A 21,380-nucleotide genomic window follows, 5' to 3' on the forward strand; every position below is an offset into this window, starting at 1 on the left:
CTCTCAGCTGATCAATTTTACCTTTTTTCCTGGTTCTCCTCCCCATCCCACTGGGCTGGGGGGAAAGTGACTGAGCAACTCAGTCCTTAGTTGCCCTGGGGCTAAATCACCACAATGGCCTGAGACAATGTTGTGACAGGGACCTCATTAACTAATCAGATAGCCATTCCTATGCATGCTGCCAGCCACTGCTTAATTTAAGAGCAGAGGTATAGCTGGGATCATCACCTGTTCAGTAGTCCTGGTCTGGCTGCACCATCCTTCTTCCCTAAATGAGGCATTTGATGTGCAGAAGCCCATGTTAAGTCCCCTTAGAATGACAATCCACTTCAGCAAATCCTAGTGTAACTAAAGTAGATGGATTATTTTTTAAAAGGAAAATAAAACCGGAGAGCCAGTAAATCAGACACTCCACACAGCTCAAGGCACTGCCAGTGTGACTGAAAGGCAGTAGATTGAAAACCAGCGTGCATTTGTTATAGAAGAAAGGGGTTGACATTTAGCCACAAGTTAAAATGTGACTAGGAAAACTGATACAAACCTGCACACACAATGGCACAGACCCAGCTTTCACTGAAGAGATTAAAATCCCCTCCATTCCACTAGACCATCACTACCCTCAACCTTGACCACTGAATAGGGAGGGGGTTTTCTGCATCTTCCATTAACACCCCAAAGTCTGTGCCATCTGTGGCCAATGTGGATGCTCAAAGTCAGCTTCATTGCAGCAGTTTCAAGTCCTTAGAGGTGGGAGAGGACGAAAGCTGGATACCTGACTTGGGGTGAAGCCTGGGGAAGGTGAGGGGAATGGCTCAATCCAGCAGTGAGGTAAAGCAGAGGCTCTGGGAGAAACCTGACTCACTTGCCTGAAGGAACAGCTCCTGCTCTCATCTTCCCCACCTCTGGCTGCTTGCTGAGATCCTGCGAGCATGCTGGGTCCAGCCCAGGGCCCTGCTCTGAAAAGGAGTGGATGAGGGAGCTGAGGCAGCAGAGACAGTGAAAAAGGAAAAGAGGGTATGAGAGAAGGAAATGCCAGGATTACAAGGGAAGGAACAAGATGGCAACAAGAGAGAGACTTGTTAAACACACAGTGCTGGGCTGAGGCACATCAAGGGCAGGAACACAGCCCTGCAGAAGTGGGAAGGCAAAGGCAGTTACAAAGGCCATCTATTGAAGACATGGAAGTGGTGTCATGTTGTATTTCAATGCAAAGTTTAATGTCAAAATTCGTTTAAAAAGGAAAAAAACACAACCTGCTACATATTTTAGCTTCTCCCCCCCCCCCCGCCCCCTTAGCTCCTCAGGGAACTGCCAAGGCAGGCTCCTGGGAGTGCACTGCAGACAACCTGCACATCAGCCTGCAGAGCTCAGCATGGCTGCAGACCAGGGCACCTTCCTGTGCCAGCACCTCTGCCAGCATCAGTGCAGAACCAGGGTCTGGCCTCCTTGTGCCAGGGAGAACCAGCCTGGCCAGGGCAGTGGTGAGGACACAGCAGGTGAACAGGCACAGCATGGGAGAAGGCACCAGCAAAACCTTCACCTAAATCTGAAACAAACAAACTGAGAAGACCAGGCTTCACTTTCAGCCCTTTTAAACAAGTAACTCACTAGATGACAAACCATTTGCTATGGCCATCGTAAGTGTAACTTAAAACAGGCCATTCTCTGAGCAGATGAACTAGGGAAGTCATGGCTTCTGTGGCTGAAGCCACCAGAGTTTGAGGAGTGGGAGCACTTGATATCAGATTTTCCGGCAGGCGAGTCTCTCTGTCCCACTATCTCCTGCGTGAGTAGCACTGAACTCACTTCCTGCAGCCAGACTGCCTTAAAGAGCCGAAATCAGAGCTCTCAGAAGCTGCTCAACAAAACAGGTAGGAATTTGGAGGCAATTTCTGCCTCTGCCAAATTCAGCTGAAATTTGCCAGTGGGTTCAGGAACATACTGTTTTTCCCTAAAATTTGTTCTATAGGAAACAAGGCCAAAGTAAAGAAGGTGCAAATCAAAGATGATGGCTTTACAGAGAAGTAAAACTTGACCCTTCCTGAGAAAGGCACCTCCTCATGAGCACTCCCCTGCCAGAGGGCCAGCACAGCTCAGTGAGCAGAGCTTCCCGGGGCAAACCCAGAGGGATGCCCTCCATGCTGGCACACTCAGACACAGGGCAGCCTGGGAAAGCCATGCTGTTAACCCCCCAGATGGACCTTTACAGAAACCTCTGTCCTCTGAGAGTGTACCCGCTGGCAAATACATTGCTGTACAAATCTGCACCATGTATCTTCTCCTAGCACTGGTCCTTTTAACCACATATAAAAATGAAACCCAGTCTATTTTGTTAGCAGTCACTGTGTGCATACTTAGGAACTTTACCCAATGACGCCAAAGTCCTCTTCAATAATGCTACAGGGCCAGATGTCTCACAGTCACACATCATAAATTTCTCTCTGCTATTTCCATCTTGTATTTACCCAGCTCAGTGTGTAACAGCTACTGGCATTGAAGGCTTCCTTTTTCAGAAACATCTGTGGTTTTGATAAGTCTTTGTAGGTATGGAAAAGCCTGAAGTCCTTCAGCTCCAGTTCCCGGAGCAGACTGTACCAGTACCGCACCACAGTGCTGTCATTGCCGCTGACCTCAAACCCAGGCCAGTGGATGTGCACCTCGAAGACCAGCTGTCCTATCTGCTCAACAACATCTTCCAGGATCAGGTTTTCCAAGATTTTCCACTCTGCGCTCTCCACATCTGCCTTGAGGACATCAATCTGCAAAAAAACCACCATTACTGTGTGAAAATGAGGGACTTGGTAGTCATTGTCAGTAACTTCAGAGACCAGGCTTGTCCATTTTATAACTACATAATTGTTTAATGTACAAATCCTTTTGCAAATAAACTGAAAAATCTCAGAGCATTCTAGGCCTAACATGGACACTATGTGAAGTTTCAGGCTTGTCTGTTCACAACCCTTCTCCTCCTGCCTCCACCTCCTGGTCTGGAAAGCTTTGTACCCTGAGGTATTTGATGCAGCTCATCCTACAACCAAAGAATGTTAGCTCTTTCACAAATCTTGTGGTGGTATCAAAGCTATGGAAAAAGAAGCTGACCTAAATAAACAAAGACACTAAGGCATTACTGGTTTTTATCTCTCCATCATAAAATCCTGCATCAGAACAAAACGCACTAACAGCAGTTACTTGCAGCACAGTAGGGCAGCATCCTCATGCACCAGATGCTACATGCACCATGCAAGTACAAGAGAAGGCCAAAGTGAAATAAATGTATGCTGAGGTAGCTGGTGACCTGAGCAGCTCAGGTCATCAGCTACCCATGGCCAAGCTGCTATGCAAAGCTTCTGCAGGCATCACTACGGATGCTGAGTGAGGATGACTAAATCAACAGAGAATTATGCAAAGAGTCTGCAGAGTTTTAAGGGCAGCTCCTCCAAAGACAAAGGGATAGCAGGAAAGAAGGCATGAAGCTGTGTGAAGGGAAAAATACATCTAATAGAAAAGATTTTGGTTTAGACCATTATTTAATTTTGTAGTAAAGATGTTCAGTAATCCAGCTTCTCACAGCCTGACACAAGGGCGGGTTGACTTTGTTTGGAGATTAAGGGGGGGGGGGAGTTGCATGCTTTAATAAAAAAAGAGCATTTCAGAACAATTTCACACCTGGTAGAAAATGATGACTGCAGTGGTACCCACAAGCTGCAGAGCTCAAGGGCCTGTGTGTTCCAGAGCCAAACAGGCTGTGAGAGCAGGGTTTGCTTGTGCTGGTTCCACCTGAGCCACTGCTGCTGCCCATCTGCTCATGCTCAAGATGCAGTTGAAGTGAAAAACTGAAGACTTCATTTAGAGTCAAGAACAGCAAAAAAAGAACCCAAGAAAAAAATCCCAGATTCTCTCTGGCAGCCTACCCTAACCATCATGATGGTGCTGGAAAAGGCGCTTGTGCAGGTACAGGAGATAAATTTGGGTGAGTGATGTAAAAGCAGTGACAAGGCACCCACTTTCCTAAGCCACATCATCCCAAGATGCCTCATTGGTGTCAGGCTATGCCCTGTCCATGTGGGCTTGTGCCCTGGCTTGCAGACCCCTCTGACCAGGGGCTCAGGGCAGGGGTTTGTGCTGTGAGCACCTCTCCTGTACAGCCAGAGCTCTGCTTTGCACAGGCCCCAGTTAGAAACCATGGGGCAATGGGATGGGGTGACCACATCTACCTTCACTTGTTCTCTGGACAGGGGCTTACATGGGATGGCAAGAATCTGTAGGTGTTAAATGCTTGATGTCTCTGGTCCCTGTCTGCAAAACAAGAGTATTAACCACTGAAACCCTCTGTAGGGTGCAAAGGCTGCGTCTGTGAAGAGCTGTGAGACTTTTGTGGGACATGCCATAAAACAGCTGAAAACAGAACACTGCATTTTCAGAGCAGGACTTGGAAAGTGGGACTTGAATGACGTCCATGGTCATAGACTGAATAATGACAAGCCAAGTCACTGTCTGTCTGCTCATTAAGGCAGCATTGTGCCTCCTCCACACTGAGGGAGGCAGGGGGCCAGTGGAAAATGACAGAGGGATTATAGAATTAAAGCTTGTATTGTGGCATGTCCGCACGGAGAGCGGAGAGGAAGGTTGCACAGACAACCTTAGGGCTGGTATTTCCTAACTTAACTCTGCAATAAAGCCTGTCAGTCTGTCTATCTGTGGGTCAGTGAAACAGTTTAACATAGCACTCCTTTGGGTTCAAGGGGAGGCCGAATGTAAATGATGCTGCTCATGACATTTCAACAGAGGACTACTTCATGGTTGAGCTCACTTTTTTTCCTTTATCCATTGAAATAGGTTACTTATTTTTCAGATACCAACTCGCAGCTGTACCTGTAATGCAATTTTGTGGGTAGTTGATTCCACATGGGTGCAATTGCCATGGAACTGTGCTGGCGCACTTCAGAAACCACAGACTTCTGTAACTTTGAAAGCAGAAAAATTATTCAAAACCTTTCTTTTCTGGAGGACTGGGGGGAGAAATGTTTCTCAGTGTTTGCTTTTGGTTTCTCATGATCTTTCTTTATGGTAACAGTGGGACATCTTTTTCCCATGGTCATGTTTCCAGTCATCATCCAGGTTTGTTTGTTTTTCTCTTGAGACACTAACTGCTGCTCAGCAGGCACTCTGCACGCTCTGCATTGTATCTGCAAAACTGAACCAAGAAGTGGCTGCTAACTGATGTCTCAGTAGGATAAAATGAGTTACCACAATAACTGCTTAAATACATACTCAAATGACCAGGAAGGAAACTTAAGGCTAGTGGGGACATGCTGCACACACAAACCAGAGGCTTTTTGTTGCCTTTAGCACTCTCCACTGCTCAGAGACCTAGAAGGAAGACACCTGTCCCTACCCACCCACTTTTGTGACTGCCTTCCAGGAAAGGCATCCATCTCAGCCCAAAGTCTACATTTTATGCCACAGATAGGGTAAAATAAACAGCAGAACAGCTTTGTGTCAGAGTACCTTGAGTGAATAATAAGGGTGCTGCTAACACCTAACACAAGTTTTGTTATGATTAGACTGCTCAGGAAATACCATCAGTGATAGGCAACACATTACTGATAACAAATGCACCATCACCTTCCAAACGCCTTGATTCAAAGTGCCAATGAAAGGATTAGTGGGAACCTCTATAAATTCACCTGGGAGCACAACTGGAATCTGCTGCTGGGAGTAAATCCTAGAAGGGAAAGATCTACAGTGCCTGGAGGTAAAAGATGGCAGTTGGTTGCCGGCCCATTTCAAGCACTCACAGATTAAAGCTGGTTCCTCTTATCTTCCACAAACCCTCTTATCTTCCACAAACTAACTACATTATCACAGAAAAGTAAAAAATTGTGTATTTTTTTAATGTTTTCTCAGTTTAGCTCCTTTGAAAAAGCACTGCAGCATTGTAGCTGGAGACTTGGAGGAAAAAAAAGGCCTTTTTTCATACATAACCAAGCATACAAAACAGCTGAAAAAGAATGCATTTCAGTTAGTGAAGGTCAACATGTATTCTATGAAGGCTCAGTTCTTCTTCTTAAGGTAATGACTGTTACAACTGCGCATCATTTCCTAAAGCAGAGATCAGAGCCGTTTGCCTTGATCATTTTTGAAATAGCAGGGTTAACGGGGGATTTCAGGCTCTGCGCTGCCCCGTGGGCACCATTTAAAGCTCCCTGTGGAGAAGAGTCAATTGAGATTGAGTAGCTGGAGGAAACAATTTAGCTGTATTACTTCCAGCATGAACTCAGCATGTGGAAGCAGCAGCCAGGAAAGGCAAAAACAGCAAATGTGGTACGGGTCAGGTAAGGAGGATCCCTCCCTTTCTGTGGGAGCAGCCCTGCAGCACAAGCTGGAAGCAGGGAGAGGAGGGTTGGTTATGGCTTTCAAATGGAGGAGTAGAGCTCAGAACCATCCCATCCTCCTTGAAACACAATGCTATACACTGGGGATTTGAGGCTGTGAGAAATAACCCTCTGCTCCAGCTTTAAGATACCAGGTTACCGTTCTGATATCCACTGTACAGCAAGATAAACTCTGCTTGCCCATGCATCAGTTTTCTCCCTCTTTACCTACATACAATTCTCTATTTTCAGCAGAAGATAACTCTATAAAAAGCTGTTTAATTCATATTTTGATAGCACATAGCTTTGCAGATAACAAACACGTTCTTAACTGTGGCTTTTCAAAACATAGCTTCTCTCTTTTTCCATCTGCAACCTTTCAGAATGATACTTCCCTCCTTTCAAAGTACATCCACAGGTCCTCCTCACCAGCAGGTGATGGCTTGGATGTTCAGTCCCTTTCATTCTGAGCCAAGGCTGTAACTAATGGCAGACAGGATGCTATACAGCTTAATAGCAAATTATGCTCCCAGCAGCTTGCAACTGCCTCTCTCCATGCTCCCCCTTTTTTGGTGGGAGGGGGAACCATCCTGTCTCTCTCTGAGCCATCCACTGGGGAGACTAGGGCTGCTGTGGGCATGATCTGAGCAACACGGATACTGAAATCAGGAAGAAAATCTATCACTACTGGTCACTGATGTACAGCTCCGAACAGCAGCACTTCTTCAAATTACCTCCCTCCCTTCCTACCCGCACTTACACCCCACTCTGTGATGGTCCATATGGCCAGCTACAAAATGACTCCGGGATAAACATGTCATGTGAGATAATTTGCTCCCAGTGCGACAGATAGGCACATCTTCAAGATCTGCTTAAGGCATCAAAGCCACAAAGTCAGTTTGTGCAGCTACCTACTTACATGGTCTTTGGTCTTACTGTACAGTAAAGGGAAAACTGTCCAGTTGAAGTCACTTGTACAATATACACATCACCGAAATAGAGAACTGGCAGTGAGAGCAGGCGAGCTTTGTTCCTCTGCTCTTACTGCTGATCCTTAGCAGCCTTGTTGGAAGTCTTTTTTATCCCCATGTTGGTGATGTGCTCTCATTATAGTGGGATACTAATTCATTTTAAGTATGGAGCTGTGAGTATTTAAGCTGGAGAAAAATGTTTCAAATTCATATAAAGAAAACTTATTTAATTTTCTCTGTCAGTACAGCAACAGTTTGCCAGTAGCAGTAATGGCCCCAGACAAACGTACCCATTCAGAAAGCCCACCCAGTGCACGCAGGAGGCATCGATCTCAGCCGTGTGCTCCAGAGCATTACAGTCACTTTACCCATGCTGTCCCACACCAGACTACTCCCAGCAAGGACTCATGAGGGCATCTCAAGTGACCCCCTCCCATAGCCACAAAGCCCATGCATGGGGATGACCTGACACTATTATTCCCCACTTCCTTCCTTGGTCTCTGATGCTGAGAGGTTTCCCACATGCTCTCTCCATCTGGAAGCAATTTCTCTCTGAAGACTCATCACAGAAAAGGAGACAGCCTCACTCCCCCCTCCTCCAGTCCAGCCCAGTTAAGCTATGTCACTTACTTCAGTGGACAGGCAGAGATGAAAAGGCCTTTTAGATAGAAGGAAGTCTTTTTTAAAGCCACTTTACCATAGGACAAGACAATCTCTGGTATAACAACTGTCATCTGACTTGGGAGACCAGCATGGTCCGAAATGCTTTCTCCCTGTCTGCATTTGGTCAGGAGGCTGCAGAGTTTCACTTGTAGCCTTCTTGTCATCACAAACCTTTTTCTGAACCATGGGAATAGTTCTTGGCAACTTCCCACCTCAATTCACCCGGGGCACTGGACCAGCAAGAGATGGCAGCACACTTGTGGTCTTAAAACTCATCTTCTGTTCATAAAACAATACATGTCCCGAAGCCTGAATTGATTTGGAGACAGGTTTGATGGGTTTAGTTAGCATTATGCTATAATGACCTTAAAGCTAGAGGCATTGTGCTTAACATCTTGTCTAGCCTTCAATCCAGCAAGACCAAGGTTCCTGTACAAGTGACCCAGGATCTACAAGCCCTCAGCACGGGGCAGGCCAGCACTACATGTAGACAATGCTGAGGACCTTCTCCTCACAAAAATCCTGAGCATCAAAGACCTTGGTTCCCCAACTCTTTAAACCAAAACCAGTCTCCACAGCAGGCAATGGAAGCTTAACCACTAGCTGAGGACTCAAAGATGCTTTCTCAAAGGAAACAGGGTGAGGAGCCAGTGTGAGGACATGAGCCCCCCAGATAGTGACCTTCTTGCCTATTCAGAATGGCAGCAGCTCACAAGGTACATCCCTGCCCAGAAACACCATGCTCCAGTTCCCATTTGCACTATATTACCTTTTCCAGTTTGCACAGTTCTTCCGTTGTATAGAAAAAGATGGAAACAACATCCCTGTACCAGGTCCCTCAATCTGATGGCTAGATTGCCCAAGCGGGAAAAATCCCATCAGAAACCCTGATTTTAAATTATTTAACATCCTGATCATCAGCTACAGCTCTGCTTGGAAAAGCCCCTGCTGCAAACGGGCATTTTAGATATTGCATTTATTCCACCAGCAGCCAACAGCCCAGGCTGGAAGTGCAGCTGCTCCACACACTGCCTTGGCCAAGCGCACAAGTTGCCCTGCAAAGAGCACATTCAGCCATCCAATCTCACAGGAGATGTCCCGCTGCCCACTCCCCCTGCTAAGGAGGAAAATCCTTTTATTTCTGTTCTTTTGATCTTCTCTGCCAGACACTGCTGGGCGCCTGTGGGAACGGATGTTTACTCAAAAGAATAAATGATGTACGCTGCACCCTCAAGTTTCTTCATTAAAGGGGAACAAACACTTGCAGTCTGTGTCACCCCAGCACCAAGCAAGGATGGTGGAACCCTGCTCTATGCTTACATAAAGCAATGTTATCTCAGTCTTGCTAAAGGTGAAAGCCAGCAGCAATATGACAAACACACTGTAAGGGAACAAGGCAGCAGTTGGCACAGGAGGTTTACTTTAGAAGCCAAATAGTTAAGCAGCAATTGATCCCAAAGCCCTGAGGAGCAAGACCTGCGAGTGTGTGCACATGTGCAAGGGACAGAGGGCTTAGGCTACTGTAAAATGGCTGTACACAGTAGACAGCATTTTGGTGGTAAGACCTGTTATTGTTTATTAATACAGTGCCCATGGGGGACTTCAAAAATAACTGAAGAAAGGGCTCAGAGTCCCATCTTCAAAAAATGTTTACCACACCTTAAAGAACATCTGCAGGATGAGAACATGCAGCCCTGGTATAACTGAATAGCTCCAATTAAATCTGGTGGAGGACCTGGTTCCCATCTGCACTAGCCAGTGCAATGAAGATCTTCAAGACTTCATCCCTTCATGGGCATCTATTTGTTTCATTTCGTTTCTGGTCCAAGGTACCAACCTGCCTCCCTTCTGCTTCACTGTCCACCCTGCTGTTTGTTTGCAACCATGGCAGGAAGAAAGCTGTGTGTTCCTGAAAGCATGAATAAGGAATACCCTGAACTGCTTGCACAGCTACCAGATTTCATCTGGTAAAGGCAGGGAGAAGGGGAAAGGAGAGCTGCTGTAGCTTTCATCTCTGGATTTCAGATTTTTCAGAATAGAGGGATACCTTAAACTGCTGTCAGCTCAGAAATGAGACCAGAAAGGATCGAAACACTAACAGGAAAGTAATCAAACAAGAGATGACCAATTCCAATAATGAGAATTTGTGAATAGTGACAGGAAGGAGGAATGAGCTACTAGGGACAAACATGCATATGGGGGTAAATGACTTTTTTTGCATAGGGTTCCTAAGTGGTCTGGATAGGGCATTTATCTAAAGAACTTGTTAATGTGAATTATGCCCTGGAAATTGCTAAGAAATACAGGTAGCAGAGAAAGACCAGGATACTTATGGAAAGGGAATTGCTCTCAACTCTCATTAATCCAGTGTCTTCTCATGGACCACCACCCTGAGCAGATATTCAGCACCTTGACTGAACTAAAACCCTACAGATGCACATTACTGTGCCTAAGCCAGTGTTAACGGCTTAAGCAAGAGCTGGAGAGCATGAATACAGGTCTGAGCTCAGCACCTGGTACCGGGTATCGAAGGCTCCCACTGAACTCTGGTTTCAGTCGGAAGAGTGGACCAGAAATGCCTGGCTTCTTACAGAGGCAGCATACCAATGATGACTCCACAGTGCCTGCAGCAAGTACCATGCTCTTCTGAATGCAACTATTTGCCACCGAAATAGTGGAATGCTGCTGCTGCTGTCAAAAAGAAGCTGGAATGGCATTAGTGCACCGAACTGTGCTGGAACTGAACACAGCTTGTGCAGCCCTCTGGTAAAGCTGGGAGAAAGCTGATATTAATACCCAATATTTTCTAAAGGGTCTAACGACCACAACAAAGGCAACAAAAAAATAGAAGAAAACCCTAAAAACCAATGCTCCTTCCTTCACAATTTTTAGCAGACAATAATGTGTTTTGAAAATGCCTCATTTTTTTGCTTTTTTTTTTTTGTTTGTTTGTTTGTTTCCAAAGATGACCTGCATAAGTTCTGCTTCAATAGCGAAATACTTTCATTACAATTCAGGCACTGCACTAGTCCTTTTCCTAGGGGAACAAAAGGCTACGCATCACACCACACTCAGCCAACAGTATCATTAAAAAGACCTTTGGATCCATGCCTGACAATCACATACTGAACAGTACCTCAGGTTGCTCCCTAGAAACACCACTATCCTTAACAATATCTTGAGAACTGCTCCTGGTAGAGAGAATTTAAATGAGACAAAAGGAGATGTAAGGGACTGAGAGAAAACCCTGTAAAGGAATGCGTATGAGGCATTCCTTGCATACAACATAGAGTGAGAGAGGTGGTGAGCAGTAAATCATTGTCCAAAGATCTTTGCTTCCAGAAACTTGAGGTTGTCAAGCCCGTTTCTCCTTGCAGCCAAAGTCTCCAATCTATTTACAATTAGAATACTTCACACAGCAGCCACCTCAGCTGACTAAGCAAACACAGAGCAATTACCACCTTGATTTCATTACCACTGAAATTAAAACATATATGCAACCCAGGAAAGAAACAGTGTGTCAGAAGCTTGTATATTACCTGGGGGCAATCATTACAAGGTTACAGAAGGCAGCATTTCCAACTGCAGCTGGAAGCATCTGCACCAGTCTGATTGCCCCTTTTCAGCACATAGAGTAAAATTTGGCAACTCACTGACGCTCCCCCAAACAAAAGGTTCACACTTGGCAATGGTCAGTGCTCAAACTGCAGCTTTCCTGTAACTCCAAGGAAATTGGTTGTGTTAAACAGGGAATTAATATGGCCCAACATGTGCAAACATAACCTCAAAGGGACTGAATGAATGTGTTATGGAAAGTTAGTCTTACAAGAACTCATAAATCAAATTACAGAGCTAGAGGCAGATGCTTACTGTAGAATAAGGTGCACTCCAGCATTCCCAGCTTTTGCACTAATGGGGTGACTTAAAAAAATAAAATTACATCTTCTGGCTAGCTTACCCAGTTGTTATCTCCAGTGCCTTCCCTCTTAGCACAACCAGCATGGAAATTAGGAGTGAGACCAGTTTGCAGGACTCTCAAGTCCCAAAGTTAGGACTTGTCAAACAGATGTTCGGTAGAGGCAGCATCTTCGGCAGACAGATATTGAGCACAGTCTGTGCCACTCAAGATCGGATGCACCTCACCCAGCCTTAGACGTCTAAACCCAAACCAGTTGTCTAAGCTCCTTTATAGGCCACAGAGAAGAACTGGAACTTCTGAAGGAAAATTTGAGATGTGCAGGTCACATCATTCAGCCTGTTTTAAATATCCACCCTTGAAGGAGACAAACTGCAACTCAATGGTTTCCCTTGAGTTTATGAGGATCTCAACAGCTATCTCAAATGTAGAAATTTAATGGAGGTGATTTCCATGTTCCTATACTGCCTGGCAGGCCATTTATTTAGACTATAAGCTCTTGTAGCTATGGAATTACATAGAATCACAGAATGGTTAGGGTTGGATAGGACCTTAAGATCATCTAGTTCCAACTCCCTGCCATGGCTAGGGACACCTCACACTCAACCAAGTTGCCCAAAATCTGCCTGGTGCAAAAGTATCCAGTGCTAAAGTGGGACTTTACAGTACAGTTACTTCTACTATAAATAGGCCAGGATCAGCCATCTACACTTCAGAAAAAAACAGTGCTCTGGGACAAAACTCTTTCTTCTGTGCCATGCAGAAACTGATATAATAAAGAAGCAGTATGATGTGTCTACATAAAAGCAAATGCTATGACAAGCAGTAGCAGTGCAGATATTTCCAGGAGAGGAAAGGAAATAAGGCAGTCACAGCCTGAGCATTAGCAGAGACCCCACTGGGACTTCTGAATAGGACTGATTGCTGATGCTCCAGCTGCAGTAGGGCAGCAAAACCTTAATAAGATGTTATGGGAAATAGAGGATGTCTCATGTTGGAGAAGACTTAGAGAGGGCAGTGTGATAACCCTACCAAAGCAAGGGCTGTTCTTCACAACTATATCTGGATGGTACAAATATATCTGAATGGTAAATAACAGCTGCAGAAAAAAGGGCCACTTAAGCCTAAAGATCATTGATTGCACAAGTAAACTTGGATGTGAAATTAATGAGTGTAAAATCAGATGAAGGGTGGATTTTTCCTTCTAGAATTGAGACTCCGGAAAAGCCCCAGATAAGCATAATAAAGCAAAGGAAAAAAAAAAAAAGGGACCTCTAAAGACAGAACTCCAGACATTTACTTAAGGATTTGTATGGTGCAGTGATTCAAGAGATCTAGTCTCATTTGGTCTTTCTGATGCTAAACCAAAGGTAGCAAAGCACAGATCTGAACTTTCTACTCCAGCAAGGTTAAGGGGACTGTTCCCTGGCTGCAATAGCAACAGTGACAAGGACTCACCTCCCTACAAGAGCTACTGAGCTTGTGAGCTCCTAGCTTCTCATCCCAAGGTCAGGCTTCCACCTCAGGACATAAACCAGTTTGCAGGCACTCATCAGCCAGTACTGAGGACCTTATGTGAGTTAAAATGGCAGCTGAATGGAGTTTATGAACACCAGTGGCATCCACATATTGAGCTTGAGCAGCCCTTTAGTGAACACAACTCACAGTAACCCCCAGGCTCCCTGTGCCTTGCCTAAGTCTACCCTTGCAAAGGATAATCAAAGTTAAATGATTCTGTTAGGCAGGGTCAGGAATTCAAAGGACTATTCTGGTTCCTGCAGTCCTGAGGTGTGTGTGGTAAAGAGTAATTGCATGGATTTGTTACTCCAAAACTTGAATATGGACAGTTAATTTTGTGTTTTGTTAATGAAATCTCTATGCATAACTAAGTTGTTATGCAGTTTTCTCCCAGGGCTTTTATTTTATATTTATTTGTGTACTAAGAACAGAGCCAATTTTAAACCAAAATGGTAAATCTATTTTCTTTAATTTTTGCCCTTTCACACCAGTCTTCTGAAAACTGTAAATGCAGCATGACATAGACTCTATTGTATCTGCTTTAGGAGAGGAGCAAGTGATAAATTACTTGCCCAGGAAGAGATGGGGTTATTAATCAAAATGGCTTCAGGGTGTAGCATTTTGGAGTGTTGAGTAATAAGTAACAGGTGAAAGGGAGGTGTTTTTTCCTTTTGAAACCCTAAATCTAACCTGTTCAATAACATGAAGCAGATACCTGTTAGCCAGGTTGTCACGGGAAAAAATAATCTTTGTGAAGAGCCAGTGTAAAATAAAGCCTCCAAATCAAAATCAGGACTTAAAGACTGCATTGTGTTTCTTTTAATGGTAAACAATGACACAGTTTGGTCTCTTACACTGTTCACAATGACTTGAATGACAGGAGTTGAATGCCTGTAGTCCCCTGAAAGTTACACCCAGGAGCACTTCCTGATAAAATGAAGGTTTTACTTCACATCCTGAGATTCTTGTTTCTAGCTTTACTTGTTTCCAAGTAACCATCTCATCCACTGCTGAGCTATGCTGCCAAGTAATGCAAATTGTGAGAGTGCATCTAGATACCACATCCAGTTTTGGTCCCCACAACACAAGACAGACAATGGCAAACTGAGGTGAGCTCAGCTGGGAGCCACCAAGACAGTAGAAAACTACAACTACAGTACTTGCCCTGCAAGGAGAGGCTGGGGGACCTGGGCTTGTTCAACCTAGGCATGAGATGGCCCTGAATGATGGATCAGTCTGTAAGACCTACCAGGAGCTCACCAAGACAGCAGAGAGGTTCTTCAGCAGTACATAGAAGGACAAGAGACAACAGGCATAAACTGAAATTGGAGGCTTTCAGACTGGACATAAGGAGAAACTTCTTCACGATGGACAGTCAAGCAGGACAACAGCTGGCCTAGAGAAGTTGTGCAGTGTCTATTTTGGAGAAAACTCAGTGGTTTTCAAGCCTTGAATATCCTGGTCTGGCTTCACAGCTGGCCTTGCCTTGAGCAGGGAACTGAACTACAGGCCTCTCTAGATTCCTTCTGAACTGAAAGATCCACCAACTCTGTAAGAAGCTCCCCATCCACCTACCACTGATCCACAGGGAACACCAGCATCCCAGTAGGTAGTCAGAGAACATGAAAGCAAAGGCTTTCACAAAGTTGAACTTCACTGCAATAAGACAGAAAATCCTGTGTATTTAGTGGCTTTCTCCTCTTGCTCTGTTTATCAGCAGTGTGCTACGAAGTGTGCATGTTCAGTAAAAAAAATGGTGGAAGGAAGGGAGGGAAGATGAGAAGGATCAACTTTTACAGCTTTATCCTTTCCTATGGCAAATAAAATACTGCTCTTCTTAGAAGATACACCAGTAAATTCTCAGTTGCTATTTGTGTACTAGGAAACAGGACTCTCATGACATCCTTTGGAGATTATTCCAAGGCTTAAAAGATTTCACACTCTAACAGTTCCCCCAAATACTCTGGCTACATGTTTCTTTTGTCAGTCTTATCCTAATACAGTACTAGATAAGTCCTCTACCTCCAGGCTATTTACACTCCCCAGAGAACTGAGGACTGTTATGCCACACAGACAATTAGATAGATCCAATTCTTTTAAATCTTTCCTCAAATCCACTGTAACAACAAAACCCTGTTTGTATTTCTTGCCATAATATCAAGATGGGTTTCCCTTTCTGTGGATGAGGTCCCAGTACTGACTGCAGAATAGCAGGTGTGCTCTCATCCCGGTCAGAGTGTAAACAAGCCCATTCAAACTGTTTGATTCCCTTGCACACAAAACCCCCAAATTGCATGTTTTCTTTTCAAGGCTACAATGGCAAGAATTAAGAGGGAGCCTTGTCAGTCCTCTCTTCATGAGCTCAGTCCAAAGTCTCTGGCGTCAGTAGAAATAGTCTCAATCACTTGGAGGGTCTTGGATCAAGTACCAAATCACAAAGAGAAAAGCAAGGAGAAAATGAAGCATTAACTTCAAACACAGCTGCCTGGAATTCCTGCCTTGAAGTGGTAACAGAGTGACTTTGAGGGTAGGCGGAAGGATTTTTAAAATTAAAAAGAACGAAATGAAGAGCATGTTCTAATTTTCTAATAAAAAAAATAAAGAAAGTGCTTCGGAAAATATTCTGTGAAACTGTTTTGAATTAACTTATTTATTCAGTCTAGGGAACATTCCACTTACATTCACCGGAAGAATGAAAACCTGAACGTCACAGTATTTACTTCAATGTTCTCTTAATAAACTGGAGTTTATCAGTGTCTTTACATGACATACAACTTCTCAGGCTGCCTTCCAAATGATGAAAACTAAACAGAACAATATGAGGAGGGTCAGCCCACTCAGGTATTTCACAAGTAAAGAAGACTGTAGAGTATGTAACAGCTTTATCCTCACTGAGATACAGTCAGCTTCTGACTTCACTAATGTCATAATTTGCACATGGCTTCTACCTGAATGCTAACAGAGCAAGAGGTTACATACAGTGTTCATAATGTGCCAATATACTTAACCAAAGCCTATGCTATGTGTATGCAGCTAGAACAAAGCCTGATTGCATGTGTAATATGTACATTATGTTCCTTGGCTAGTGTGAGCCAGCTGTTTTCCTGTCAGATACCTTTCGCCAAGAAAGGTATATACTGAGAATTCATGGCTACACTCTTCTCATTCACAGAAGGTCTTACAATCACTCTGTGTTACTATGATAACCTGGAACTGACTGTTCTCAGTAGGTCTGGTGTATCACAAGACTCACGCTTTCTCTGGACCAGGTCATTAATCATTTGCTGTGTGACTAATTCTTCTAAAATCAAAACATTCAGTGTAAGGCACACGTCAAAGAAAAGCCATCTCCCTGTCTTCCCAGATGTTTCACTAACGCAGAGCCTAGTATAGTTACAGTATGACTAAGAAGTAGAAAAAAAGCTTTTTTCTGCTCTTATCTTCAAAACGGTCCAATCAGGAGAGCTGAACCAAAAGAAAATACTAAAGAAAAGCAAGAAGTGAACTGAAAAGGACATCTTGCAGTTTATAATAACAAACCAAACAAACACTGCTCTGCTTGCTTTGTAAATCTTACAGAATAGCTTCTCCTTAGCTCAAGCTGTTTCTTAAAAAAAAATAAAGAGAAGCAGAACTAGCTTCAGGCAAATAAGTGTATTAGCATTTGAATTCATGCTTATATATCCTCTGAAGGAAAAACTCTCTTAAAAGCAGCCTAAGGAACTTCCTCAAATGTATTCTGGTGACGCTTATTTGAGGCTTGAAGATTTCTAATGTCTTTACAGTTCCCTAAAAACAAACTGGAAAATGTTAAAAAAAGTCCACAGATGGCTGCCAATTTCAAAACAGGATGTTTTTGTTGTCAATGACTGTAATTAGGACCAGTGACCTTGGGAATGTAAACAACCCATCCATTACCTCTTCTCTTCTAATCATTGTTGCAAATATTTTTTTTTCACTCTATAAACTTGGCTGCAAGAGCAGCTTAGTACTCATACTCAGGCAAAGACCAGAAGTTCCACAGGAATCAAAATACTAGCACCGAATGTCACCAGCTAGTTGAAGGGAAAAGAAAGGGAAGAGGAGGGAAGTATTTAGTATACTGCTAGTGTTTTAAACTCAAGGTAGCTGTCATCAGCAGACAGAAAAAGCAAGACAGAAAAGGCACCCCTCCAAGAAATGTATTACAAGTAATGCTGAAACAAGATCTGCTGTCAGGAGATAACATTGGAAAGTGCTCATACTCCTGAGACAGCAAGGAGGAAGCTCTGCAGCTTTCCCAACAGCTAAACCTGCAGTCAGAAACCTGACCCCTGAGTCCTTACCTTCTGATGTCCAAATTCATTCAATATTGTGCCCAGCTTCTTCGTGTTGCTGTGAAGTTTATGAGCAGCAATGGCTGGATTGGGATCCCTCCAGTCAATGGACAGGCGATGATACCAGAGGTGCCGACCCTCCTGAATGTGTGCTGACTTGATGCTGGGGTCAAAGCGATGCACCTCACATCCACCGTTGGCCATGTTTGTCTCAAACTGGTTGTCATCATTGCCTAGCCTACAAAGCAGAAAGATGTAACTATTAATGCTGCAAAAAGAACTAGGACATTCTGAAGATTTACAGTAATAGACAACGTATTCGTTTCTGAACCAAAGTGGAAGGTCTGTTGTGCTCCTTCTTGGGGCAGACCCACAGTACTGAACATAATCCTACCCTAATTCTGATGAGGTAACCAGAAATAAAGCTAGTGGTCAACAGTAACAGCTTCTGAAGATTTGGAATAAGTAGTTAGATAAATGAACGTTAAAGGGACATGTTATTTTTCCCCAATGTCACATTCATAATTGACCTTAAGAAAGTTTTAATGACATGAGTAATTTATAGAATTAAACTACAGAAGTGAATGGGATGAACTAACCTCACCAGAAAATTCAAGCTATATACTGCATACAATTAGAACTATTCTATGATTCTATGAACAGCTCCTTTCAAGGCAAGAACAGATCCACTTTTAGCCAGGCTGATAACCTTCCCAAGAGCTTCTTTGTAATTCAGAAGCTGACATCATTTATAAGAAAGTAAATTAAAAGTTAGACCCTTTGTGCTGTTATTATTCATCTATTCATTTTTTTCTATATATCTTCCTCTATTTTCAATTTGCTTTTTCTTGACAAGATTACAACTTTTCTTAGTCCCCACTGCACAGACTTCCAATGACCAAGCCATAACCAGAAGAACAAATACATTTAAAATTCATACAATACTGACACAAGAACAACATGCCTCTCTTTCTAGGCACAGGAAGACACAGATAAAAAAGGCAAATCTAAAAATTACTCCTTCACAACAGTAGCAGAGTTTTTACTCAGCTTCAGAGAAAACTGCTACTAATTTGGCAAAGACCCCACAGAAGAGGAAAAATTAATAGCCTCATTGTACAGTAGCATGGTCTCAGTCCCTGTCTCTGGAAGGAGATGTACTTTACAAGGCTGTGCCATATTCCCACTTTCTACAGCCAGCTGGTTCACAAAGGGTATACTAGAACTAAAAAATTCTGGTATTTACCATTATAACCACATGTCTGGACCACATTTATGCTACTGCGTAAAATAGGATGTCCTCCTCATTCCTGCTTCTCCAAGCTTGTTCCAAACATGGTTCAGATCATGCACGAAACCTTAAACTTAACCTAAATTATGCTAAATTATACACACATGTAGCACTGGGAATAGACTCAAGATTTTTAAATCAGCACTTCAACCAGTTGTACTAATTGAGAATATCTATTATGTGCTAACAGCATAGCATTTATCTATCACACACAAACCATTACATGGCACTACTCTAGGTCATACTGTCAGAGCACCTGCCGCACCACACCACAATTATCCTAAGCAATGGTGTGAGTCTAAGATCTGCCTATTTGCATCAACCTGTAAAACACAATACATTTTAAATCATGATACACTATGGTACGACATTATGCCAGCACTAAACATTTTCCATAAATGACACACTGATAAATTAAAATCAATCCAACTCATGAAACAATGTTTGGAAGAACATATGTTTTGGAAGTTTCCAATATGGTATGTCACTTGATGTGATACTGGCTAAGCACAGTGTAACGGTGCCTTATTAGAAGGTCTTCTCCTCAGTCACCTTCCCCTTCAGGCATCCTGGGAAAGCAGGAGAAGACAAGGTTTGCAGAAACAGCCCAGAATGCTTTTAAGAACTCTATTTCACATGATTCCAGCCTGCACAGCTGCGTAGGAGGAAAAGAGAGGAGTTTCTTTTTAATAAATTCAACACACATTAGTAAAAAGTTCAGAAGTTAACCAAGTGAATTGACATATTCACTTGCATGTGGCTTTTTACAAAAGGGACACTGATGAACAAAGACCAGTGTAATCCCTCAGGAATGAGAAGCTGGTTAGAAATGAACATGTGAATTGCTGGGGACAGTCACCGCATTAGAGTGATGAGCCTACCAGCGACTGACAGACACATGTGTCTGTGACACACTTCAAATCATACCAGCTGGTACAATGTGGAGGACCAGATGCTTTTGATGTAGACAAACCTCAGGCTGCCTCCAAACAGATTGCTCCTCACGTGGACTGCAAAGAGAGGTTCACAGTGGTGCAAAACAGGGGGAAAAAAAATAATGACAGTGAAGAAGGTGCTGATACATCTTCTGGCACTCTAGCTAACAGCTCAAATTTATGCCTGAGGAGAGATGTAACCAACAACAAATATTTAGGAGAGAAAACAAGGTCATCTCCAAAAGAACTGGTTTGTAAAATTCCTGTCTCACATGTGATCATGCTAAGGGATAACACAGCATGAAAAGAGGTAGACAAACGAGGTCTCCTGAGAAAAGGTTTGTGTTACTTAAAAAGGGACCGTGACTTTAAAAGAAAGGCATGGAGTTCACACACAGAAGACGGGAAAGGCCCTTCCCCATCACTAGGAGAGAGCAGCTGCTGCCTCCAGCAACAGCAAAATAAAAAAATGCTAAGTACACTGACGTATTTTTCCTGTAGAGGAGAAGGGAGATCAGTTACAGTCAGTAGTTGCATGCAGTCCCCTGCAATGGGAGTAGAGGTGCTGCTTTCAGAAACAGCAGAAACAGCAACTGAGGGATGGCTCTCCTAGTCTGCATGCCAGTGGGAAGGAAGGGCTTGCTGGCACTGCTCCCATTCAGCAGCAGGGCAGGGATGCTGACCTGGACAGAGCGCAGCACCACAGGGAGCAGTGTCCCTTGGCTGTCCCCTGCTCTGAAGGTTCACACAGGGTCACAGCACACAGAGCCTCCCACTTGGAATAAACACTGGGCTGCAGCTTGCACTGAACTGGAACATCACACCGGCTCCCACATCACCCTGGAGTGCAGCCAGTATGCAGGTGGCACAAAAGCTGCTTTGTCTCCTCCAGCACAGCTCTAGGGAACACCTGTAGCTGATCCAGCCTGATAACTGCAGGTACTCCAGCTCCCCTAGAGACCACAGGACAGAGCTGTAAAACCATACATGTTAAGGTGCACCTTTTCCTTTCTGTGTTGTTTCTCCTCTTCTTCTTTCTCAAAGGAAGATAACCAAGCTCTGCAGTTTGGGAATAAAGAAACACCCCTGCCTGGATCCTAAAGCCCTACATTTTAAGATCCACCTGAAAGGGCGTTTATACAGTACTGCAGCAAGACTCTAAAGCTTAACTGGTAAATTTGTGAAATCCTATTTATATTATTCCAGCTTGAGTGCCTGCCTGTGGTGTTTGTAACAGACTTAGCTTAATCTAAGCAGATTTAGCACTAACAACTACAGCTCACTAATGCATATTGCAATTATGTATCATATTGGGAAATCCTGTCACACAAGCAAAAACATTGCTGCCTCCCAGTAGTGGAAGCAACTAATACTAATTCAAAAAGATCTCCAAATG

General features: G+C 43.7%; 1 protein-coding gene across 1 annotated transcript in view; it reads right to left on the reverse strand.

Annotated features, from left to right (window-relative positions):
- Positions 1-1,293: 1,293 nt before the first annotated feature.
- Positions 1,294-21,380, reverse strand: part of METTL24 (methyltransferase like 24) — a 48,115-nt gene continuing 28,028 nt past the window's right edge. Inside the window, exons 4-5 of the mRNA XM_034060794.1 lie at positions 17,768-17,996; positions 1,294-2,759 (exon numbers count right to left, since the gene is read on the reverse strand). Of these exons, the coding sequence (XP_033916685.1) occupies positions 2,445-2,759; positions 17,768-17,996 (544 nt within the window). The 3' untranslated portion in view covers positions 1,294-2,444. The remainder of the gene's footprint in view (positions 2,760-17,767; positions 17,997-21,380) is intronic.

This window comes from Melopsittacus undulatus, chromosome 3 (genome assembly GCF_012275295.1).
Source record: "Melopsittacus undulatus isolate bMelUnd1 chromosome 3, bMelUnd1.mat.Z, whole genome shotgun sequence".
NCBI classification, from domain to species: domain Eukaryota; kingdom Metazoa; phylum Chordata; class Aves; order Psittaciformes; family Psittaculidae; genus Melopsittacus; species Melopsittacus undulatus.